Source organism: Podarcis raffonei, chromosome 15 (genome assembly GCF_027172205.1).
Source record: "Podarcis raffonei isolate rPodRaf1 chromosome 15, rPodRaf1.pri, whole genome shotgun sequence".
Classification (NCBI taxonomy): Eukaryota; Metazoa; Chordata; class Lepidosauria; order Squamata; family Lacertidae; genus Podarcis; species Podarcis raffonei.
This window is the reverse complement of record NC_070616.1, coordinates 43,632,166-43,658,044: the sequence shown is the minus strand read 5'-3', so window position 1 is coordinate 43,658,044 and position 25,879 is coordinate 43,632,166. Positions and strand designations below refer to the sequence as shown.

Here is a 25,879-nt window from a genome sequence, read left to right as displayed (position 1 = left end):
TGGACGCCGCTTGCGCGCCTCAGCCCCTTTGCCGAGGCGGCGCCTGAGGAGCCGCGAAGGGCGCCGCGCGGGAGGTCGAGGGAAGGCGGCCGTTTCGGGTGCGTCGGGGGCCGAGAGGCCGGTTTCTCCGGGGGTGGAGGAGGCGAGGCGGGCGCCTCGATGGGGGACAGGAGCCCGTATGGCGGGCTAGGGGTCGGGGCGAAGCAAGAGGAGCTTTTCCCGCTGCCTCCGCTGTTCTCCGCCGCCGCCTCGTGTTTCCCCGCGAGGAGCTCCAGGCGGCGGGCCAAGTGTCCTGGGGGGGCCAAGCTGCTCCGCGGGTTTCGGGCTGAGCAGCGGCCTGCGCCCCCAGCCAGGCCCCGAGGGCCACCCCCCTAACTTCATGCCACGCCAGGCTGGGTCTCCACGAGGATTAAGGGTCGTCGCAGGAACAGGCTAGGAAGAGATTCAGGAAGGACCAAGTGCTCCAGGCATGGTTGAAGTGCGGAACTCACTGCCACAAGATCCAATGGTGGCCACCGGCTTAGATTGCAACTCTTCCTGCAACTATTTAAAAAATAGACAAACTCTGTGCTCCTCACTATGGTGCACCCAAGGTCAATTTATGAATTAAGGGCAACCATTCACGTGGAGGGGGATGGCAGACAAATGCTTTGAATGCAAAAGGTCCTCTGTTCAATCCCTGGCATGTCCAGGGAGAGTTGGCCTGGCAAAGAGACCTGTTGTGAGACCATGGGGAGCTGCTTCCAGTCAGGGGAGGCCAGGCTTCCTCAACTTCGGCCGCCAGATGTTTTTGGCCTACAACTCCCATGATCCCTAGCTAGCAGGACCAGTGGTCAGGGATGATGGGAACTGTAGTCTCAAAACATCTGGAGGGCCGAGGTTGAGGAAGCCTGGTGTAGGCAATGCTGGACAGACTGTGTAAGGCAGCCTCCTGAGGTAGAATGTAAAGGAGTCGGGGTGAAATCTGGGGATACTGCTGAGATGGGGGCAACTTTGCTGTCTAGCCCTGATAATCTCATTGATGGATGAGAGACGAATGGGAACATTGGAAGCTGCCTTCTGCTGAATCAGACTGTTGGTCCATCTAGCTCAGATTTTCAGACCCAGGACTCACCTTTTAACTTAGCTGCATTTGGGGATCCCTTTCTGAATTCCGTATATTTGTACAGTGGCACTGCTGCAACCTGGAAGTGGGTCCTGACCCACCAGTTGAAGACCAATGCACTCAAGCATGGCAGAACTTTGCTTTTTTGACTCCCACCAAGGGGTGGTGTTTCTGTGTCTCGCATAGTTTTATGTATGTGGTGCTGCTGTTGTTACATCAGAATGTTTTACTCATGTCACTGCCTGAATGGAGTCTGTGAGATCCCCACTGTGCGTCTGCTGCCATGTTCTGGATATGGTCTTTGTATCAACTGGTAGCCTTAATTTAAGAAGCTTTGGTGGCTATATGTTAGAAATGAAAGGCAGCAGCTGCACACAACTGGTTTTCCATATGCAGCCCCAAATCAATGCAGTATGTGGGGGTCACCCACATACTGAAAGCAATACTAGTCCTTGATGGACATGAGAAGTAACTTAAGTTCCAGGAGTATGTATTGTAGTAATGTTTACTGAGGCCTTGACTCATAGATACCAACAGACAGGTCACGAAAGGCTCTAAATCAGGGGTCAGCAAACTTTTTCAGCAGGGGGCCGGTCCACTGTCCCTCAGACCTTGTGGGTGGTCGGACTATATTGGGGGGGTGTGTGAACGAATTCCTGTGCCCCACAAATAACCCAGAGATGCATTTTAAATAAAAGCACACATTCTACTCATGTAAAAACACACTGATTCCCAGACCGTCAACAGGCCTGATTTAGAAGGTGATTGGGCTGGATCCGGCCCCCGGGCCTTAGGTTGCCTACCCTTGCTCTAAATAATAAGGATGTGTAGCAGTTCAGGGGTGTTGGTGTTGTTTTGAAGCTATTCTACCTGTACGTCATCACCCCTCACCCCACCTGGAGTCAGGGGATGCTTGGCATTCCCAAATAACATCTATGCAGAACTTGCACTGATCATCCAGTCATACTTATGGCAGACGGAGGGAAATTGTGAAGATCTTTAATGAGGAAAAAGAGCACTCTGTTTCCATTGCTACTTGCTCATCCACACATGCGAAGGCACCAAACCAGGAGCATAGAAAACTTAAGTGCTCAAAGCTTGTCAAGTATTTTATCTTTATGCTCATATTCTAGATTGAAGGGCTGAAGTTGACACACAATGATTTCCTTAAGGCCCCTGTAAAACTCATGTCCAAGGTTAGATTTGGCATAGGATTTTCAGCTCATAGCTTGCACTCTTACCCATTGCACCAGCTCTGTAGTTTGCCAAAGGCTTCTTCTTGAGGGCTTTGGTTGCATTTAACATTCTGTTGCTTCTCCCTTATTCTCTCAGGTTGCAATTCTACAGTTGCCCTTAGAAATGAGACTTTTGTTCAACAGTATGGCATGGTTTGGAAAGTGTCATGGTTTGCAAATAAGAGTTAAGAAGAGCTTTTGTTGACCTTTCCTCTGGCAGGTCATTCAAGATGTCAGAAGGAACCTCAGGTAACGATACTGGGAATCCTGGAGGCAGCATCCGGCCCATGCTTAGTGCTGCACGAGGGTTGATAGGGAGAAGAACCACTGCCCCAATTACCCCAGGCCGACTGCCCTCCATTCGCTCCAGAGACCTGACTCTTGGTGGAGTTAAAAAGGTAAGTGTTTAATGTTTAAGGAAAAACCCTGTAAGATACTCCCTTTTCTACACACACACACACACACACACACACACACACACACACACACTTCTAGGATGCAGGTATAAGAGAGAGACTGAAAAATGTTCTTTTCTGATCTGGAATGGAAATTCCCATGTTGTTAAGGGATTAGGGCAGAGGGCTAGCAGTTGGAACCCTTGATTCTAATTCATGGCACAGTGTTCCCTTCTGGCCTTCAGCAAGTTATTGATTCTTACTATGTTTTGTTTCCTTATCTAGGAAGTGGGAGTAATGTGTATCTACCTATTTCAACAGTAGGTTTAATCAGTCCGTAATTTAATGTTGAAATTCCTACCTAATGGAATTTTTAACATTTCTGGTTGCAGGAAACTCAGAATAAGCAATAAACAATGTGTGGTTTACCCAATAGTGTGGTTTACCTCCTCTGAGCCATCAGATTCCAAAGAATGCCAGACTGCCTTTTGGGTTTCCTATGCAGTCCAATACATGCCTACTGAGAAGTAAGACCAATTAAGTTCAGTAAGGTCCAGATAAGTGTGTATAGGCTTGCAGGTGTAGTGGATGATTAGGACAGTCTGACACAATACAACTTCTGTTCTTAAATATACTGAAGTAGTTTGATAAGAAGAGGTTATACATACTACATCATGATCCTTGCTGTACTGTTGTTTTAAATAAATTTTTTTTTTGTTTTTACAAAATATTATGCAGGTGGTTTTTATGTATAGGAGGTTAAATCATATTAACAGGTCATCATCACTGTTGGAAAATGTGACTCAGATTTAAAGCAGTGGTTTTCAAACCATGTTTCAGGAACCCTGCAGTTCCTTGGGAACTTATCAGGGAAAAATAGTTTATTGAAAAAACATTTTACCCACCATGATCAGTTTGCCATAAGTTGCAAGGGAATATTGAGCGTATTCTAAAGTGCACATTTACTTTGCAAAGAGTGGTGTGAGGTCTGGTTTGCCAGGCAGAGCCTATTATCAACCAATTGTGCATGTTAGAACATGCCTCAGACTCTTCTACAGCATGCATGGCTTCTGTGGGAGATGACTTAATGTGGAATTTTCTCTGAAGGTGAAAAGTTTGAAAACCTCAGGGTTGAAACCAGAAGTGCGCTTCCAGCAAACTCTAAAACTTGTGGGTTATCTGAAAGATCTAGTTCAGTTCAATCTGGAATTGATAGTGAATGTATTGACACACAAAAAAAGGAAAAGAGATTTACATATTGCCAACTAAAACATAACCATTAAGGCAAGTTGGAAGGTCATTATGATGGTTAAAATGACCTATTTGGCAAGAGTTTTATGAGAGAATTGTATGTACTGTACTAATAGCTTCCATATGAAAGGAATTTGGTTTGATTACTGGAACTGATTTATTGCATACCAAGATGTTTTGTTAAGATTAATAACTTTGTCGTTTCTCTCTCTTGATTTGAATGTAATGAAAAGGAGGAGTGTCAGGTCATGGCTGGTGCAGTAATTCCTGTATTCACTTACAGTACTCATTGCACTCCAGAAAATTTTCTGGAAATGTGCATAGGATAATTTGCATCAGAAAAGAAAAATCAGTTTGCATTTTCAGATGCCCAAGAGAGTGATCTAATTTAGCATGCTTGTTTTACTTTTATTTAGTAAACAAATCTAAAAACTTTGAAACTGTCAAGCATGCCTAATAATTGTACTGCAATTGGCAATACAATTTATTGTTACTAATGAACTTATGAAACGGAAAAATGTCCACAGAAAAATAAAGCACTGGAAAATTTTCCACTCATTGGTCCTGGAGTGTGAAAGACAAGTTGCTTTTTAAACCTCCTAGGAAGTTGTATAGCAGCCTTCCCAAATCTGTGGTTTGGACTACAAATTCCATCAGTCCAGCTATGTATTTTCTGAGCTTGAAATGCTGTCCAACTAGTTCCATATTGCTTCTCAGCACACCTTACTATTCCTGTTGGTACTGTTTTTCTGGGAGGTTAGTTAGATATTTTGGTCCTTCTCTGTAGGGTGGTGTTCAAATGACAAACCTACATGGAACACCTGTTGGGCTGTGATAAACCAAGGAAAGGGTGCCAAGCAAGGTGGGAAGAAGATTATCTAGGAGCCAAATATTTAGAGTGCCTTTCCAGAATGTAAGACTTAATTAGCACACCTGCCCAGGAAGCTGGCAGATACCTGAGTGTCTTATTATAGTTCATGCTGTACTCAAGCCTTTCTTCTGAGAGCCACAACACCAATGCTGGTCCCCTTGATATGCAGGACAGCATGCTTGCTTTACTACTGTTGCAGACACTCACTGCTGTTCCCATCTTGCAGATGAAGAGAACTGAGCACATAAGAGGGTGACTGGTCAATGGCTATATAGTGATTAATTCTCCCATTTGGCCCTTGGACTACAGTACACTGTATGTCAGTACCTCCTGAGGTATAACACCATGATCAATATTCACCTCTAACTAAGATGTAAATCCTTGGTCAGGAAAAATCCCAGACAGTGCAGCAGAGTATTCCTGATAAGTATTCTCTTTTTTATATGCCTGGTGTCTTTGTCTATGGAGTTTTCTTGGCAGGGATACTGGAGTGGCTTTCCAGTTCCTGCTCCAGGTGGATCACGTTTAGTCAAAACTCTCCACTATGACCTGTCCATCTTGGGTGGCCCTGCACAGCATAGCTCATAGCTTCTCTGAATTATTCAAGCCCCTTCGCCACGACAAGGCAGTGAGACATAAAGGTCTGTATAGTTAAAGCTATGGTTTTCCCAGTAGTGATGTATGGAAGTGAGAGGTGGACCATAAAGAAGGCTGATCGCCAAATAATTGATGCTTTTGAATTCTGGTGCTGGAGGAGACTCTTGAGAGTCCCATGGACTGCAAGAAGTCGAAACTATCCATTCTTAATGAAATCAGCCCTGAGTGCTCACTGGAAGGACAGATCCTGAAGCTGAGGCTCCGATGCTTTGGCCACCTCATGAGAAGAGAAGACTCCCTGGAAAAGACCCTGATGTTGGGAAAGATGGAGGGCACAAGGAGAAGGGGACAACAGAGGACGAGATGGTTGGACAGTGTTCTCAAAGCTACCACCATGAGTCTGACCAAACTGCAAGAGGCAGTGGAAGACAGAAGTGCCTGGTGTGCTCTGGTCCAGGGGGTCAAGAAGAGTCGGACATGACTAAACAACAACAACAACAACAATTCTCTTTTTTATTATTATTTGTTTTCCAAATTATTACAAATCCATCCAAATTACTTTAATTTTATATAATTTATTAAAATCAGGTTTCCCACTCCTGTTGCAGACGTATGTCCATCTCTTCCTCCTGTTTCCACATCTTCTCATTTTTTATTTCCATTTCATCTATTACTTGTTGTCCATTCTTGCAGCAAGCCATATTTTCCTCCTCACAGGCAGCACCTCTGTCATCTCTTATAAATATAAAATCTATTTAACGTGTGCAGTCCTGCATAATCTTCATGTTGTCTCAGACCTAGTGTGCTGGGAGAGTTGAATATTGTCTGTCCATTCTTTGCTGCACAATCAATCTAAGGTCCCAGGGTGCAATGTTTACAAGACCACGTTCCCACTTCCGCTGTTGACCACTTAGACACAGGCTGTGGCTATAAATAACTTGCAGAGAACAAAGCAACTCTTACAATTAAAAGTCCACTCTGGAGTTCTTCCTCAGCGGACAGTTACAGCCAAAACCTTTTTCCAAGTACAGCCCTTTATCAGATCTATGCAGCAGCTGCTCAGTCTTCTTACTCAGCATTTTTGCAGGGGAGGACAAGAGCGAAAAGAGACCATTTGAAAGCCATATAAAAGCATAAAGCGCCTTGTCCTCCCTTTCTAGCTGTTGTGAGAAATTTCAAACTTTAGAAAAAACATTCAAATACCTTCAAAGAACCAGACCCCTTTCGGCAGCTGATTGATTGCAACCTGTTATCATATGTTGTTTCAGGAGCGCCTCTTGATTAAACGCCAATATTCCAGATTAATGAGGAACCAGTCACAAACAATGCCAGGGGTGGAGGCTTGGCCATGGCAGGGACATGCTCCCAGGTCGCACCCCTTCTGCCTTTCAAATTGGCAGACACGGGCTTAAGTGGCACAGCGGGATGCAGTGAACTCCCCAGAACCCACAGGGGGGCATGGCCAGGAATTTCACCTCATAAATCCTGGCTTTCGCCTGCCTGAACCTCCCCACAGCCCCGGAGGGCAGAGGAGAGCTAGCGCCAAGTTCCGGAGGGCGGCGCCAACGGCAATGGCAGTCTCCTAACTACGAGGGAGAAGCTCCGCAGAAATCGGGTCTATCTGCTATGGCGCAGCGGAGACCCTTTAAAAAACCGCAGGCGGGGGAAGCCTGCGGCCGTGGGACTCGGCGGGTGCCAAAAGCGCCCCCCCAATTGGCAAAGGGATCCCGCGAGGGGCTCCGGAGCGGAACGGGGGTGGTGCGGCACTGAGAGTCGATCGCTACTTCTGTGGAGTGAAGCCGCTGCAGCTGTTGCCGGAGAGCGCTGCCCTTTCTCCTTTGAAATTCGGCTTTTAAACTACAACCCGTGAGTAAGATCTTCTAAAGTTAGAAAGATCAAAGGATTTGTTCCTTTGATCGGAATAAAAGAATTTGAATTTGGCTCTGAAACGGCGAAGACGTAAAAAGGGAGTCCGTCTTCCGATTTTATAGACAGTATTAAAGCAAAGACTATTGGAACTAAGAACTGTGAAAGTTGAATTAAGAAGATTAAATTTTAATGTCAGATCTAAGAACCCCCCTTCAGAGTGGGGGGGGAGAAGAATGTACCTTTGAAGGGAAAAGTGGAAGGAAAGAAGAGACCACCACTTAATCCCTGACTTTGGTCTGCCAGGAAAGTGGAAAGTATTGCACCGTTTAGTGACATTGTAACTTGATGTGTTTAATCTGCATTTGAATTGATTCTGAGGGACTCTCTTTGCAACTGTTGCCATTCTATGGGAGAATTGGAAAGTAAGAGATACTGCTGCCTTTAGATAAAAGTTGCTTTGAAAAGAGCATTGTTGTCATTGTGCTCCCCTAGAGGAGGATTGGGATACAACTGGGGAATTTCCACTGCAGCTGGCTCGGAGACTTTCTCATAACAAAACAAGTTAAGTTGTGAGAACGACCTTGGGACTTTAAGATAGAGCTATGGATCAAGATAAACCCCAGGAAAAATCTACAAGGATAAAAACGAGGCAGCAGCAACGAAGACAGTCGATACCAGCTCCATCTCTCCCAGAAAAAGAGGACACTGGGCAGACAGGAATAAAGGGAGTAGGCTCTGATGAGACATTAAATGCATCACTTGACAAAATATTTGGAGCTTTGGAAAAGCTGTCAGCTAAAATTGATTTAAACACTACAACCATTAGCTCCAATACACAGGCTATTGACCGGCTGCTCCAGGAATCTAAAGAGACAAGGAAAATTGCTGAAGAAGCTAAAGAGAAGGTGACGGAGATAGAGGGAAAGATACCTCCAATTAATAAGCAACTGGAAGATCACAAGGCCCAACTATCTCTAATTGAACTTAGAGACAAACAGAACAATTTAAGAATTAGGGCAGTACCGGACGTGGAAGGTGGCAACTTGTGTGACTTTCTTACACAGGAGTTTGAAGAATTTTGGGAACTTGAGCCAGATAAAGATTTCAAGATAGTGAGTGCCTTCAGAATTGGCAAAGGGGGAAGAAAGAACAAAGTGAGAGACTGCTTGATTTCACTTAGATCTAAGGAAGAGAGAGACAAACTATTGAGCCTTCATTATAAGAATCCATTGGAGATACAAGATTTGAGAATTGAAATCTACAAAGATATTCCAAAGTATTTACTGGATTTGAGAGCTAACTACGGTGACTTAGTGCAACTGTTAAGAAGAAACAGTATCATTTTCAGGTGGGAGTTCCCTCAGGGTTTGACCTTCAATTATAAAGGAAAAAAGTGAAGATAAGATCAGAGGAGGACAAAGTGAGATTTTTGAACCATCACGAGGAAGACCTACAGAAAGAGACGGAAAAAGAGCTGACGATATCAAGACCAGGAGACCTGGACATAGGGAACCTAACATCAGGCGTGGAAAAAATAGAGAAAGCATTACCACCCACTGATCAAGAACAACTGACGGGAGCAGTTGGAGGGTCTACAGAATAACAATACAATGTCTCTGCAAGCACTAAGTTGGAACATTCGGGGCCTGAATTCCCCTGACAAGAGGAAAACAATCTTTCATTTGTTGAAAAAAGAAAATTTGGACTTGATTTGTCTGCAAGAAACCCACGTGATTAGAACACATAGGAAAATATTGATCAACAAAAGATTGGGCCAAGAATTTATTTCATCAGACAAAGTTAAGAAGAGAGGAGTGGTGATCTATGCGAAAGAAAGTTTATCCCCAAAATTTGTCCTTAAAGATGAACAAGGAAGATTTGTGGTAATTGAAATACAGGCCCAAGGAGAGAAATTTTTGATAGTAGGTGTTTATGCACCAAATGAGGGGAAATCAGAATTCTTTAAGAAATTGCATGAGACGTTGTTGGACTTTATGGATTATAACATCATTATGCTTGGAGATATGAATGGAGTGGTATCGACAAATATGGACAAGTCAGACAGACAAATAATAACAAAAGATGGAAGACTGCCGAAATCTTTTTTTGAAATGACAGACAATATGGATTTAATTGATACTTGGAGAACTAAGAACCCCCTAAGTAAAGAAGGGACTTTCTTTTCTGAAGCTAAAAAGACCTGGACAAGAATTGACCAAATCTGGATAACCAGAGGAATGGCTCCAAAGATTCGAAAGGTGGAAATCTGCCCCAAAACTTGCTCTGACCATAACCCTGTGAAACTGGAAATGAAATTAACAATGACTGGCTCCTTTAGATGGAGGATGAATGATACCTTGTTTAGAGATCCAGAAATTACTAGGAAGGCCCAAAAAATGGTGAAAGACTATTTTGAGATAAATTTGAAGACATCAGTGGAAAAAAGAGTAATCTGGGACGCAAGTAAAGCTGTGATGAGAGGATTTTTGATTCAGCAGAATGCAATAAAAAAGAGATCTCAAGAAGAAAAAAAGGGAAAGATCTTGGAAAAAATAAAAGAAGGAGAGAAGAAGCTCAGAGTTAAACCAAAGTCGCAGGAAATCTTGAGAGAGATCAAATTTTATCAAGTACAATATATGAAAATGACAAATCAGGAGATAGAATGGAAAATCAAACAGATGAGACAAAGGACTTTTGAATCTGCTAACAAATGTGGGAAATTGCTAGCATGGCAATTGAAGAAAAGACATAAGTTAAATACTGTGACTAACCTTGAAGTGAATGGAAAGAACATACAAAACCCACAGGAGATCAGAAACTGCTTCCAGAGATACTTCAAACAACTTTACACACAAGGGCCGCAGACAGAGTCTAAAATTGATCAATTTCTGAAAACCAATGGATTACAAAAAATTTCTCAAGAAAATAAATTATTGTTGAATTCTAAAATATCAGGACAAGAGGTTGAAGGTGCCATACAGACTATGCAACTAGGAAAATCTCCAGGGCCCGATGGACTAACCTCCAAATATTACAGAACTTTGAAGGACTATTTGATTCAACCACTAAAGGAGGTTTGCAACGAAATTATGGAGGGGAAAGAAGCGTTCATCACACTTATACCTAAAACCGAGTCTGAGAAGACACAACTCAAGAACTATCGTCCCATATCCCTGCTTAATGTGGATTACAAAATTTTTGCTGATATTTTGGCCAAAAGACTTTAAAAAGTTTTAGCAGAAATGATACATAAAGACCAGGCTGGCTTTCTCCCTGGTAGACACTTGTCAGACAATATGAGAAATGTAATTAACATCTTGGAAAAGTTACAAGTGAATATTAATACAAAAGTGGTTTTGATATTCGTAGACGCGGAGAAAGCCTTTGACAATATTTCTTGGGTTTTTATGAAGAGAAATCTGCAGGGGATGGGGGTTGGACAAAATTTTGAAAATGGTATAGGTGCGATTTACTCTGAACAAAAGGCTAAACTGATAGTTAATAACATAGTGACAGAAGAATTTAAAATTGAGAAAGGGACACGACAAGGCTGCCCAATTTCCCCACTGCTCTTTATTTCGGTCCTGGAGGTTTTGCTAAATATGATAAGAAGGGACCAGCTGATTCATGGTGTCCAGGTCGGAGCAAAACAATATAAACTTAAAGCCTTTGCAGATGATCTTGTATTGACATTACAAGAGCCAGTACCTAGTACTAAAAGGGCTTTAGAATTAATCCAGGAGTTTGGTCATGTAGCAGGTTTTAAGTTAAACAAGTTAAAAACTAAGGTTTTGGAGAAAAACTTGACACCAATGGAGAGAGAGAGGTTTCAGAAAGAGACAGATCTGACATTAGTAAAAAAGGTAAAATACTTGGGGGTGAATATGACTGCTAAAAATGCAAATTTATTTAAAGATAATTATGAGAAATGTTGGTCAGAAGTGAAGAAGGATTTAGAGATTTGGTCGAATTTGAAGCTTTCCTTGCTGGGTCGGATTGCTGTTATTAAGATGAATGTATTGCCGAGAATGTTGTTTTTGTTTCAATCATTACAAATCATTGACAAGATGGATTGTTTCAAGAGGTGGCAAAGAGATATTTCTAGATTTGTCTGGCAGGGCAAAAAGCCCAGAATAAAATTTAAGATACTTACTGATACTAAAGACAGAGGGGGGGTTTGCCCTGCCGGACTTAAAACTTTATTATGAATCAGCAGCTTTTTGCTGGTTGAAGGAATGGCTACCTCTTGAGAACACTGACATCATAGATCTTGAAGGTTATGATAATGTATTTGGATGGCATGCATATCTGTGGTATGGCAAGGTTAAAGCGCATAAAGCATTCAAAAACCATATTGTCAGGAAAGCACTATTTAATATCTGGACAAGATATAGAGATTTTTTGGAGAACAAAACCCCAAGGTGGTTATCACTTATGGAAGCGAAAGCTATGAAAAAACTTAACATGGAGGCAAAATGGCCAAAGTATTGTGAAATTTTGGAACAGGAAGGTGACAAGCTGAAATTGCAGAGTTATGAGAAGCTCAAAGGGAAGGTGTGAGACTGGTTACATTATTTTCAAATAAGAGAGGTTTATAATCAAGATAAAAAAATTGGTTTCCAGGTGGAAAAATCAAAGCTGGAAACAGAATTGTTGGAACCCAATGCTAAGATATTGTCAAGAATGTATAATTTGCTGTTGAAATGGAGTACTGAGGAAGAAACGGTAAAATCTGCTATGATTAAATGGGCACAAGATATTGGTCATAATATTTTGTTTGCCGACTGGGAGCAGTTGTGGACCACTGGGATTAAATTTACGGCATGTAATGCCTTAAGAGAGAATATTATGAAAATGATGTATAGGTGGTACATGACCCCAGTCAAGCTTGCAAAAATATACCATTTGCCCGATAATAAATGTTGGAAATGTAAGGAGATTGAAGGTACATTCTTTCACCTTTGGTGGACGTGCCCAAGGATTAAGGCTTTCTGGGAGATGATTTATAATGAAATGAAAAAGCTATTTAAGTATACTTTCGTGAAGAAACCAGAGGCCTTTCTCCTGCGCATAGTCGGCCAATTGGTGCCAAAGAAGGATAGAACTTTTTTTATGTACGCTACAGCAGCAGCAAGAATACTCATTGCAAAGTATTGGAAGACACAAGAATTACCCACCTTGGAAGAATGGCAGTTGCAAGTAATCGACTATATGGAAATGGCTGAGATGACTGGCAGAATCCGAGACCAGGGAGAAGAGTTGGTGGAAGAAGATTGGAGGAAATTTAAAACTTATTTACAGAAGTATTGTAAAATGTATGAATGCTGAGGACATTGAATTAAAATGAAGGGGTTCTAGTAATAAGAGATAAAAATTTGAAATTTGGGAGGTAAAATAAATAAGGATAAAGTAGTAGGATACGAATTTGCTGAACTAATTGTTAAAAAGGGATATAAAAAAGGGAGGCATGAGGAAGTCAGGAAAATAAGTTAATTGAAGATGAATAATTGGAAAAGAGTGATCTGTGTTTTTCTTATTCTACTTTTTGAGTGTTGATTGTCTTTTTTTGTTTTCTTGTTAAATGTTGGTATTTTATGTATCGTGAAAGTTTGTATTGTTGTGTTTTATATTTTCTTTGTGTTTTTATTGTTCTACTTTTTTATTGTTAAACTTAATAAAATATTATTTAAAAAAAAAGAGGAGAGCTAGCGCCATGAATCGTGACATCAGCAAGAACCCCTCTGATGCGTATTCTCATGCTTTTATCTTTCTCCTTCCCTTTACTCCCCCCGCCCCCACCTTACTTTGGAGACAGATACGCTGCCCAACATGTAGCCACCTGTGGCTGCACAGCTATACCATACTCCAGGGCAGTGGCGGAAGAAGGCAGGTGCGGGGGGTGCGGTGCGCCCTGGGTGTCAGCCATGAGGGTGGGTGACATTGCCGTGCCACCCCCAACCCCACCCCACACTTGCTGCGCGGGCTGTACCCCGCTAGGGACAATGCAGCCGCGGGCAGCTAGCGGCGCGCCACCCGGGCGCTCGCTGCGCAGGTGGCAGGTGACTAGGGACGCTCACTGCACAGGCGGCTAGCCCCACCCTCGCGCCACTCCGGGTGCTGGGGCAGCTAGCTCCGCCCCTGCTCCAAGGATGGGGAAACTGTGACCCTCCGAACGTTTTTGGCCTTCTGTCAGTCCCAGCCAGCATGGCTAGTGGTCAGGGATGACGGGCATTGGGAGTCCATCAGCACAAGGTCCCCATCCCTGTCATAATCCTAGCTCTCTGCCTTCCATCAGTGTGGCATATTTGCTTTTCATGATCATCTGGTCCAGTATTTTGTTTCCAAATGCATGGGCACAACAAACTTTATTTTTCCTCTGCTGCATCTGGTATTTGTAAAGGTTCTATTTATCACAACCAGTAACCAGTACTTAGCCTTATGCTCCATGAATTTGTGGAATCTTGTTTTAAAGACAAGTAGGTTAGTCAGTGCTTGTTAGCAGCATCCTACCTATATACCTGTCATCAGTTTTGTAGGGCCCAATAGGACTTAGCTGCTGATTTGCTTATAGTTTGTCTCAATTTTCCCCCTGGTGGGCCTGGCAGACCACTTTGGAAACCTGTTCTTTGGCACAGAGCCCATGTGGTCCGAGTGCTGGTCAACTAAGTCTTATTCAAGGGAGGCCTATTGAAATTAATGGACCTAACTCAGCCTTGTTCATTAATTGTAGTGGTTCTACTCTGAGTAAAACTTAACTGAATTCCACCCAAGTTCAGATCCCTCTGAATTTGATGGGTGGTTTACAAACCTCCATTTTGTAGTAGTAGGAAAAACAGAGCTGCTGCTCTGCTTTTTTACAATCACAATTCAACAGCTAGACAACCATAAATCTCTGTCAAAATCTGAATCCTTTTTCCTGTATACATTACATACAGTTACAGATCTCTGTTGTCTGCAAAGTTTATTCTGTTTTTGCTAGCTATGGGAATAAAGGGAGCAAAGAGCTACGAGGAGCGCTAAAGACCTCATGGCTGGAATCCTGCTCAGCCCTCCTGACTTGAGAGACTGGTTTTAACCCCACCCCCTGTTTCAAATTACATTTTTTGGTAGCAATAACAGTTAGGAACCATACTTGAAAGGGAGAACTGTTCAAATTCCAGACTTGGAAGATGTGTGGCGGGGAGGGGAGGTGATGGAATATGGGCTGGGCACAACCTTGACAGATAATCATGGAAGAATAGATCAGAGGTGGCAGAGTCTGGACTGGCAGTGTTGTAAGTGGATTGTACTAGACATCGTTTGGTGGAAGCATAATGGTCCTGCTGTTTAGATGGAGCTAAATTATCCTGCTATATATATGAAACTAGGTATCTTTTGTAAGCCACCCTGGGAGGATTTTCCCCTCAAAGGTGGCATACAACGATGGTACTTTAAATATGTAATAAATGAATTTGCTTCTGCAAAGAGAAAGCAATCCGAGACTTCCAGGATTGCAAATACTGTACAGGCAAATACTGTAACGTGGGGGTAAGTGAAATCACATAAAGTGGGTAGCAGCCTCCCAATGCCTGTTTTTTCCTGCTTTCCAGCAATCTCTCCACACAACTCTCTCTCCAACCAGAGCTGAAGCTCTGAGGCTGGCTGGAGGATGTGTAGAAAAGCAGTGGCAGCGGCTGTTGTGCTGCCCCGCATGTCAGCTTTGGCTGAGCAGCCCAAACAAAGCCCCACTGAGCCTCTGGTCTCTTTGGGACTTTCTTGGCCCTCACTAACGTCCTCTTTGGGCTCCAGAGAGGAACTCCTTGCGAGTCACAAGGACTCTCCAGCCCTCCCCTGCCATGATTCTATTTATTTAATTTATGATTCTATGATTCTATGATTTTCCAGCACCACGCATATATGCGGTCACACACAAGTAGAACGCGCATAAGTTGAGGGGATGCCTGTACAAAACGCCTCCGTTTTGGAACGTTTCAGCTCCCAAATGCCCAAAACCTGGAAGTAAGTCTTCCAGTTTTTGAACATTTTTCGGAAGCCGAATGCCCAACGCAGCTTCCACTTGAGTGCAGGAAGCTCCTGCAGCCAATCAGAGGCCGTGCCTCGGTTCTCGAACAATTTGGAAGCCGAACGGGCTTCCGGAATGGATTACATTCAACAACCAAGGTTTGCCTGTGTTGTAGCTTTTCTTTGCTTGAAAAGAATTGTGGAATATGTACAACCACAATTGTAGTGAGCTGCACTTTGCAGAACTGCTTGGAAATGGTGAAGTGTTTTGCTTCTTTAAAGTGCTATAGAAAATGAGTAATCCTAAAGGTAAGGTTACTCTGTGCTGTGGAAATGGAGTGACACAAAGTTACAATAATGGGCAATTTTGCATACTTGCTTCTGAACTTAATACTAAGGTGTTTGCAGATTTTGGAAATTCCTTTTGGACAGAGAAAAGGAACATCTCAGTAATAGCCACTCAAGTTAGGAGGAAATGGAAAACATTGTCAGAAACCAGAGAGGGCCTAGTAGCCATGCAGACCAGAAAACTTTCACCCTCTCTGCATGTTGGAGCTTTTGAAAAGGCACATTATTTCCCTTTTTTCGAGATATAAATTTTGCAGCTTTGAAGTCTAGAAACTTGTCTCCCCTTCACACATACACAATTTTGAGACTCCTAAGTATATTTTGAGACCAGATTTTGCAACACTGTTTTCTGTGAGAAATTTCACACACTGTGTTTTGCAAACTGAAGTACCATATACACCTGAGCTGATGACTTGCTTACCTTTTTACTTTTACTTTTTACAGAAAACCTTTGCTCCCAACATAATTAGCAGGAAAATCAAAGAAGAGTAAGTAGCTTTCTCATGCTATGTTGTCTGTGAAGTGTGACTATAGAGGTTGTAAATCCAGATCTGGGGGAAATAAGGATTGTACCCAAAGTAGGGTTAAGTAACTTGCTCCCTCAGCACAAGGGTTTATGCTTGTGCAATAGAACTCCCCCCCCCCCACCTCGGATGCACCCTCAGTCTGTTCTGGGGGTTCCTCCAAACCTCTGGAGCAGATGTGGGGAGAGCACTTGCAGAAGGTTGAGTGGAGTAAAAGTTCCATTGCAAAAGTGTAAAGCCTTGTGCTAACAGAACAAGTGCATTGGATGCCACCCTAACATAATAATTTAGTGCAAATGTCTAGTTTTCCTAGCTTCTATCTGCAGTGTATCCTATGAGCCATATTTACAGGTGGGGGATCTGTTAAAGAGCTTGGCACATGTGAAAATGGTCTTAGAGTAGCTGTCTCTCTGACATATTTCCACATGCAGGAATTTGTTACATTGAATTTATTTATTTGTATTTATTTAACAATTTGTATACCGTTTAATCGCAAAAACCTTGTAAGTGATTCAACCATGGGTTTCCCCCCATCTTCAGTATGAAAAGCTATATTGTGCGCTGTTTCTGCACATTTGACTTGGCTCATATTCACACATTAAGGCATCAGATGCTCCTGTAGCTACTGGTGAGAAATTGCAGGAGTCTTCTGGATATATTGAAGCACATAACAAGGGCAGGCTACTTTTACTTTCTTGTGATTCTGTTTGGTCTGCTTTTTCTTAGGCCAAAAGAGGAAATTAACATCAAGAAAGAGAAGAAGGAGCGTGATCGAGACCGGCAGAGAGATGGTCATGGACGAGGCAGAGGGAGGCCAGAGGTCATCCAGTCTCATTCCATCTTTGAGCAAGGTCCAGCAGAAATGATGAAGAAAAAAGGTATGTGGAAGATTAATGTGAACACGCCTCTGTGGCCCAGCATCTAGCATTTGGGCTTGAACCTGAGACACTTATTTCCAAGTCCTTCCTCATCTCTGGACTCCCAGGGATAGCTTTGGCCAAGTCACTGCCTCTCGGCATGAATTATCCCAGTCAGTAAAACAGGAATATTTCTTATCTACCTCACAAAGATGTTATGAGTAAACTGTCACAGAGTACTCTGTGAATATTAAATAGTGTTTCCATAGAAATTAAGAACAGTGCTCAAAAATACCAGCAAGAGTTGATACCTTTGGTTTCTGCTTTCTGTTGTTTCATATCCTCTTGAGAGTGATATAAAATATTTAAAACTGGCTGCTGTGGAAAATAAAGCAAAAGCTGAAGCCATGTTGGCAGTGAGCAGGCACACATTGCTGCTGACCACACAGCAAAGAGGGTGCTTGATTTAAATGCATGTGAGTGAACTGGACATGCAGCAAAACCGTTGGCCCACGTCTTTGTCACACATCAGCCATGGTGGATGTTATCTTGGTGAACTTGAAAGGTTATATAAGCTGTCCTTTCGGGCAGAAATTATTTCCATGTAGCTACCACAGAGAAGGGAAATGGGCCTATTCTGCCTACTCTACTGAGAGACCAGATCCATCAGGCCTTCCCTCCCACAACTGTCACCTGAGAGCAACCATTTGGTCAGAGGGAAACACAGGAAGTAGGACCACTCGATCTTCCCTGCTGAGAGGCCAACTCTCTTGGTCTTTTTCTTTTCCTGGTGGGCTTCTTTTCATCATAAGTGTTGCTGGTTAACTTTAAGAATTGGTTCCTCAATTTGTCCCGTTCCGCCCCCCCCCCCAAAATCTCATTTTCCTTTGTGTGGTTTTTTTAGTTTGTAAGCCTGCAGGCAGGGGCCTTATTGTTTTTAGTTTTAGCCTTTTCATCTGAAGTGGAGTGGGAGGTCAAAATGCTTTAAAAAAATAATGAAGTTCAAAACCTTCACACCTAAAGCTCATCTTTAATCCTAACCTGCACCATGAGACCCAGCTCTATTTTTTTTTTACTGTACTGTATATGTTCCATCTTTCTCCACCACCACCCTGGGTGTCTAGATGCAGGGAACTCGGGGTTCTTGAGTATTTCAATAGCTGTATAGAGGAGTTCATTTTGGAAAGTGGTTGCCAAGGTAAGCAAAACTGCTTGAACTGTGTTTCTTGCTCTGAACATGCCTTTCTATCTTTTTTCGTTCTAGCCCTCTGTTCTTGTCTTTTCTCTCTGCTTGTACAACTGAAGGCATAGCGGCACGCACCCGGCCTCTTGGGCTTCAGTTTTAAGGAATGGCTTGAGCAGTCGACTTCACCACACAGGTTGCTCTCAGTTGTGGAAGTTCAAGCTTCAAGGCGCTGTAATAGCCGAGTTACCACTTGCCATTCGAGATATGTTCTGCTTACAGCCATGCCATTCTCTCTTTCGGCACAGGCACCTGGGATAAGACTGTGGATATGTCTGACTTTGGCCCATCCCACATCATCAACATAAAGAAAGAGAAAAGGGAGACAGATGAGGAAACCAAGCAGATCCTGCGCATGCTGGAGAAGGATGATGTGAGTTAGATGGGACAGCTGTGTCTATGCTGAATCTTTTAAGGACAAAAAATGGCATGTAGCCCATAATCTATGTCCCAGTTATAGATGCTGTGGTCTTTCCCATTTTGAGGCAGGGAACCTTGGAACCATCTTTGACACACTCTCCTACCTCTCCTTTTGGGAAAGGACTGCAGCTTCACAGGAGGGCTATGGGCTATAGCTCAGTGGTAGACCTTTCATGCTGAAGGTCCCAGGCTCAGTCCCAGGTTCAGATCCCCACCTGAAACCCTGGCATAATACTGCATGGATAATACTGTGCTACTTGGTACCAGGAGCTCCCTATGTTCCCCGCTAACCTCCTTACCCCATTTCATTTTTTAAAAAATTCCACTCACAGTTGGCTTCCTTTTGTGTGTATCCCTTTTTGAGAGCTTTGTTGGAGCACCAGATGAGGGAAGGAGCTCTTAGGGAGGGTTGTTTAGGAAGCTTGTGATAATGAGACCCCCATGCCAGTATTGTTTAGCCCTGTTTTGCTGTGAGGTTTGTTTGTTTTATAGTGTGTATGTGCAACAGGTTCACTTTTAAATAAATGCTTTGTTCTCTAAAACTAATTTCTCTACACAATTATGTGTCAGTTGTTGATGAAATATTAAGAAAAATCAGAAGCTCAGCAAGTCTGTTTACTGTTGTATTCACAACAGGGTGTGGGTATGTATGTTTTCATGTGTCCCCATCCATATTATTATAAATATCTCCTCTCTATTTATTTATTTATTTATTTATCTGTCTGTCTGTCTGTAGGTATGGGTGTCTGGCTACACACCCATACACCCCACCACCAAGAACAGCTCCCTCAACATTCAGTACTTAATTCATTTTTTCTCTCCTGTTCCTTTGGTGCCAGTTCCTTGATGACCCAGGCTTGAAAAATGACATCCGGAACAAGCCAGTCCAGCTTCCTCTGGCCCATTCAGGCTGGCTTTTCAAGGAGGAGGATCAAGAGGATGTCAAGCCTTTGAGCTCCAGTGCCAGGGAGGAGGACATGGAAGTAGACACATCTTCAGTGAAAGGTAGATGCTTCAAATGGATCTGCTGTGTCCCTCTGGGGATTATACCACTGGGTGTCACTACTACAGTCTTGTGGTGTCCTCTCAGACAACAAAGACATAAATCTGAAAAGTCACAAATTTGCTTAATTTAATTATCATCTGTCAAGGGAGAGCTTGTCTTTGAGTTCCAGGTTCTGGGAGGGCAAACCGTGGTGGATGGCTGTTGCTGTTTTGCCCTGCATGTAGAGTTTATGAAGACGCTTGAACTCAGGACAAAAGGGAGCACTTGGCAAACCCTCGTGATCAACTCCCGCCCTGAAACCTATGTCTCCACTGTGGAAGGACGTGTGGATCCAGAATTGGACTCAGTGTTAAAACTGTGTTTATGGAAGACAATCTTACTCGACTACGAGCGATCCCCAAAGAAAGAAAGAAGATAGTCCAGGAGAACCTAGGAAGTGTTTTTTTCTCCCAGGTGCCAGGGATTGAAACGGGGGCCTGCATGCAAACTCTCTGCCACTGAACTGTGGCCCTTTCCTGTCAGATGGTCCACTATAGGATACAGGGTGCTGAAGCCAGCAGGACTTTCCTTATTTCTCTGGGCTGTATGCCTTATGTTTACTTCTGTGTAGAGGAGCTTCCCCAGGATGCACTTAATCAAAAGCAAATATCCTTTCTTCTCACAATGCATCTGTTCTAGCAAATCTTGCTTGCTCTTGATTTCTGCTCACAGTATATTATGATTGCAGTTTGCTTTTACTTTATCTTATACATGCAGTGTGATGGTGCTAGTGAAAGTTGTAGACTCTCATTTCAAATCTCAACAACCTGGTTTGAGGCAGAAAATTGGACCAAGTGACTTCTAATTTGTCTTTATGGTTTTATAAACTACTCATATTATAGAAATATCAGAGCAGTGCATAGAACACCAAAAATAAGTATAAAATATGTATCAGAAATAATCCAGTTAAAATAGCAGTAGAAGACAACACCAGAAGACAACCACTGGACAATAAATAAAAGTCTTAAACATGTGTCTGAAAGAAGAGATTGTTGGAGCATGCCTCATCTCAGAAGTCAATAAATCATCCATTAAAGGGACTGCAAAACTGAAAGTCCTGCAATTGGTAGACACCATTTGAATATGAGAAGCCCTCAGTACCACCAGGAGGTCCTCTCCCATGGAACATAGTGACCAGGTAATGGTGTAATCCCTTGCAGCTCTGATTTGAATTGTTATGTCTCATTTCAGTGAAAGAGGAGCCCCATGATGAAGAAGAGAACCCACTGGTCCTCAGACCAGCTCCTGCAAAGGCACCCCCTCCCTTCCCCCAGGATGTGTCTGTTGCGGAGCTGCTGCAGCGGCTCAGCCTCTGCAAGGAGGACGAGTTGCTCTTTCTACAGCTACCAGATACGCTGCCAGGACAGCCGCCCACCCAGGACACCAAGCCCATCAAAACTGAGGTGCAAAGTGAAGATGGGCAGGTGATGGTGATAAAGCAGGAGAAGAACCAGGTATGGGAAGACTTGATTCCTGTTTAGAATAAGAAGTAGCAGGGGGCTGGATAGGATGTCGTTCCTTATGTTGCCAAAGAAGGGGCCATAGGAAGGGATGTGGAAGTGTAGAAAAGTCACCCCATGTGTGGAGTGTAGGGCACATGACTTCTTCAATTTAAAAGTTTCTAGTCTTTCTGGGTGCTAAGATGTACTTGAAACTGTATGGGCTACACTTCATGATGCATCAGAAGCCAGAGGCCTTATTGCATAGAATTTCCATTGTTGCCTACTCTATAACCAGCAGAGGTAAAGTATGTAAAATGAGAAATGGGTCAACATTGTTTAATTTGCATAACTTTCACTGGTTTCCTGAGGTTCAGCTTATTCAGTTGAAGGCACTAGCTCTTGGTTCGTGAGAAAACAAGGGTGGTTTCTGAATACTCCAAGATTGGTTTTCCCAGAAGGATGGGTGATGTTTGTAACTTTGTGCTTCCTTTTCAGGAAGCCAAAGAGGCAGAGAACATCTGCACCCTTGGTGACCTCTCTGAAGGGCAGGTGGGGAAGCTGCTGATCCGCAAATCAGGGAAGGTGCAGCTAGTTCTGGGCAGGGTGACTCTTGATGTGACCACAGGGACACCCTGCTCCTTCCTTCAGGTATGGCTTACTCAGGAAACCTCTCTTTTACTCACCCTAACAGTAGATGACCTTTCAAAATGCACATTCCCTGCTAGCAAGTGAAATGGAAATGTTCAAAGGCAGTGTGCCTCTGAATAGCAGTTGCCAGTGTGGCCAGTGGCAGAGAAGAGCTATTGTCATGTTCGTTGGCTTGCCTTTGCTGGTCTGATCCAGTTGGGCTCATATATTCTTGCGGCTCAGTATAGGCTTTGATAGACAGGGGAGGGGAACCTCCAGCCTGCAGGACAATCAGCTGATGGATTGAAGGGTAGAGTTAAATCTAGCATTGGTTGTAAACACCTGGTTGCAGCAGGGGATTCCGATGAAAACCCCTTTCTGAATCAGAAAGAAGGAGAAGGATGATGTGAATTAGTTTTAACAGCACCCTTAATCTGACTTCATTGTGATTGACAGATGGGCAACCCCACTCACCTGTCAAATCGGGGTCACGAGGCAAATCCTCATGAGGACCGAAAAGGTTCTCTATCCCAGCCTCAAGGGGACACAGGCATCTTCATGAGATGGAGTGGTATACAAAATCAACCATACTCAGAAAAGAGCTGTTGAAATTATAGGATATGACTAAATTAATTTCATTGGCCTGCTCAGAGTAAAGCTTAGCTGGATTCCCCCCATCCATGGTCAGCCTCTGTGCTGGAACCAGAGTGTGATGTGTCTGAGGGGCCGCACCTAAAACAGGTGCTGTGCACTTGTCAAAAAGGTGCCGTCACCAGGAGCCCAGCATGGGGTCCAGCTCCTTGTCCACTGTCAGTTTGGAGTTTGGGTTTCTTAGCGGTATAATGTCTCTTTCCATATATTTTGTCCCGGGGTTCCCAGGGCAGAACACAAAATATGCACACAAAATATGCACACTATGAAGGTCACTTTTTTGGATGAAATCTGGGTTTCCTGTCAAGCTACATGCAAATGAGGGATGAAAAAGTATTTGTACATGTTTTTCTGTGATGTCAACCTCTATTTTAAAAACGGGGAGCCCTTTGTAATTAAGTAAAATAAGTATGGATTTATTTGTTTTTAACTTAGGCATCATAACTCGGGTACAAAATTGGAGAGAGCTCCAGGTTTTGGGGGATTGGCAAAAGAAATTCCCCCACAAAGCATATTGTTGTCCCTGGTAGTGACAGTGGTACTTTCTCTTCTCTGCTGGACAGAGGGCAGGCATCTACTTCTGGTCCTATTTCTGTCTGAGTAGGAGGGTGGTAGCTGAAAGCCGCTGCCACCACCTCTCTGGCAGATCGAGGGGGATGGGAGACTCAGTAGGCAGCAGCAGCACCAAAGCACAGAGGATGAAAGGAAAGAATGTGTCTGCCGCTTGTGCTACTTCTGTAGGGGGAATCAGAGCAGTGGTGGGCCCAGCCTCTGCTGTTGCCTGATGCCAACCCCTGGTTGTGGTCCTGTATAAAACAGTGCATATGAAGTGGCTCGGAGCATCACTCTACTGGTAATTGGAACAGGTTTGAGGATCTCAAACTCTTTCTGTACTGGACCCACCAAAGGCTTCAATAAAGGATCTGGCTGCCTACTTTCCTAGATAGCTGCCATTGGGAATCCTCCATTAGTCTTCTAGAAATAATAACCAACACCTTGACTCTTCTTCCTCATGAATTGATGACCCACAAAGTTGGTAGAGAGCACTCTCTTAATGCTTCAGTCTGGGCACTCAGAATGTCAAGGGATTTTTTTAAGCTAAATTTGTTTCCCCATATCATAGCTAGGAAGGGACGTGGGTGGCGCTGTGGGTTAAACCTAGGACTTGCTGATCAGAAGGTCAGCGGTTCAAATCCCCGCAACGGGGTGAGCTCCTGTTGCTTGGTCCCTGCTCCTGCCAACCTAGCAGTTCGAAAGCACGTCAAAGTGCAAGTAGATAAATAGGTACTGCTCTGGCGGGAAGGTAAATGACGTTTCCGTGCACTGCTCTGGTTCGCCAGAAGCGGCTTAGTCATGCTGGCCACATGACCCGGAAGCTGTACGCCGGCTCCCTCGGCCAATAAAGCGAGATGAGCTCCACAACCCCAGAGTCGGTCACAACTGGACCTAATGGTCAGGGGTCCCTTTACCTTATCATAGCTGGGGAACAGTTAAAAGACTTGGCTAAGGAATTAGATGAGATTATTAACTTTCAGCATTGCATTTTCTAATATCACAGTGCTTCCAGCTGTGAACCTATAGGACTACGATCATGGGTAGGCAAACTAAGGCCCGGGAGCCAGAACCTGCCCAATTACCTTCTAAATCCGGCCCGTGGACAGTCCAGGAATCAGCATGTTTTTACATGAGTAGAATGTGTCCTTTTATTTAAAATGCATCTCTGGGTTATTTGTGGGGCATAGGAATTCATTCACAACCACCCCAAAAAATATAGTCTGGCCCCCACAAGGTCTGAGGGACAGTGGACCAGCCCCCTCCTGAAAAAGTTTGCTGACCCCTGTTCTAGATTGTACAGTGCTGACCCCTGACTAAGACAACAGGCATATATATATATATATACCTCCATTATTGTGCTATGTTACTATTCTGTTAGCAGAAGGATTTCCACATTCACAAGAAAGCTGACAATCACATCTCCGTTACTAAAATGTATGCGGTGCCATCTCTGTCACTGAATGAAGAAGGGTGTTGAAGGAGTTGAATACAGGCAATGACCGATTAATGTACATTCAGAGGGCACATGACGAACCCACCAGTGACCTGAAAACGTCACTCAACATGTCACAAAAAGGGAGGAATGGGGCAGGGCGCATTTATAGGCACTCTGCTGATGTGGGGGGTGGGAGCGAGAACGGAACCCCCATGCGAAATGGTTGTTGACTTTACTGCCCTTAGTTCTGAGTAACAGAGATGGCCAAAGACATCTTAGTATCCGAGATGGAAGATGTTAATGGAGCACAATCTACTAGGAAGTTCTGCGCAAGTCTTAATTAAATGAATGAGCGCTGCCGACGTTTCAGTAGGAATTAGCTGCTCCCCCCTGCCTCATCTGCAGAAAAATGTTCTAGGTGAGCTATGGGGTTAAAGAGGATTTGGTGTTTTAACCCGCTTGTGGAGACTATCAGAGGTCACAAAGAGAAAGGAAAAATATATGAAAATAACAAGAAGAGATGTGGAAAAACAGTAAGAAAGGACTGGATAGTACTGTGAATATCATATGGTCAGATTTGTGGACATTAAAGCAGCAGCAAGATGATTGGATCCCCTTTCGGAACTTGAAATATGGGTACCCCCAACAAAAATTTAAAATTCGGCTTTGTAATTTGAAATTTATGTAATTTGGTTTGGTTTGATTTGATGTGATTGGTCGGTTAATAAAAATTATTCTTTAAAAAAAAAAGAGGATTTGGTGGTTAACAGCTTTTTCTTTTGCCCTTGGAAGGAGCTGGTGTCAGTGGGCATTGGAGACAGTAGGAGTGGCGAGATGATCATCCTGGGCCACGTGAAGCACAAGCTGGTCTGTGCCCCAGATTTTGAATCCCTGCTGGAACAGAAACATCGGTAGAGAGCATGGGCTGTGGCAAAGGCCTGTGGACAGGACTGCTTGCCCTTCCTCGAGGTTCCTTTAGAAGTAACAGTGACTGGGCTGTCCAGAAGAGCCTTGTTCCGAATCTGGAGAGTGCAGAGGTCATCCTAAGACAACCTCCTAGACAAGACATTGCAGTGGAGCAGAACTGTGTGACCACTTGCTGCATTTGGGTCTCTGAAGCCATAAAGTGTTACGTTGGAGATGCTCCAGTGGCCTACCCTTCTCCACAGGTCTAATTTACAAGCAACATATAGCAGACAAGACTGTGTCACAATCCCAGGCACCAGAGTCCTAGTAGGGGATTTGTCATGTGGGAGAGGCTTTTGAGCAGAGATTTGGCTGTTCAGCCATTACCTCCAGATGAAGAGGAAGGGTGCTCCCATTCCAAATGGTTCTATGGATTCTCAGGATGAAGCCAGTCCTCTCTGAAATTGTTCATATAGTTTCCCCCTTTTTTTTTTGAACAGCT

At 43.6% G+C, this 25,879-nt stretch overlaps 1 protein-coding gene across 1 annotated transcript; it reads left to right on the top strand.

Moving 5' to 3' along the window:
• Positions 1–25,495, top strand: POLR3D (RNA polymerase III subunit D). Its single transcript, XM_053367037.1, has 9 exons — positions 1–98; positions 2,561–2,738; positions 16,117–16,160; positions 16,923–17,074; positions 18,545–18,669; positions 19,556–19,721; positions 20,953–21,215; positions 21,699–21,851; positions 25,264–25,495. The coding sequence occupies exons 2-9, from the start codon at positions 2,571–2,573 to the stop codon at positions 25,384–25,386; spliced, it is 1,194 nt and encodes a 397-aa protein (XP_053223012.1). The 5' UTR covers positions 1–98; positions 2,561–2,570; the 3' UTR covers positions 25,387–25,495.
• Positions 25,496–25,879: the final 384 nt, after the last annotated feature.

Excerpts from the sequence above, each read along its gene's own strand:
- POLR3D (XM_053367037.1), top strand. The coding sequence starts at position 2,571 with ATGTCAGAAGGAACCTCAGGTAACGATACTGGGAATCCTGGAGGCAGC. Across the intron at positions 2,739-16,116 it reads CTCTTGGTGGAGTTAAAAAG|AAAACCTTTGCTCCCAACAT; the intron begins GTAAGTGTTTAA and ends TACTTTTTACAG. Across the intron at positions 18,670-19,555 it reads GCATGCTGGAGAAGGATGAT|TTCCTTGATGACCCAGGCTT; the intron begins GTGAGTTAGATG and ends CTTTGGTGCCAG.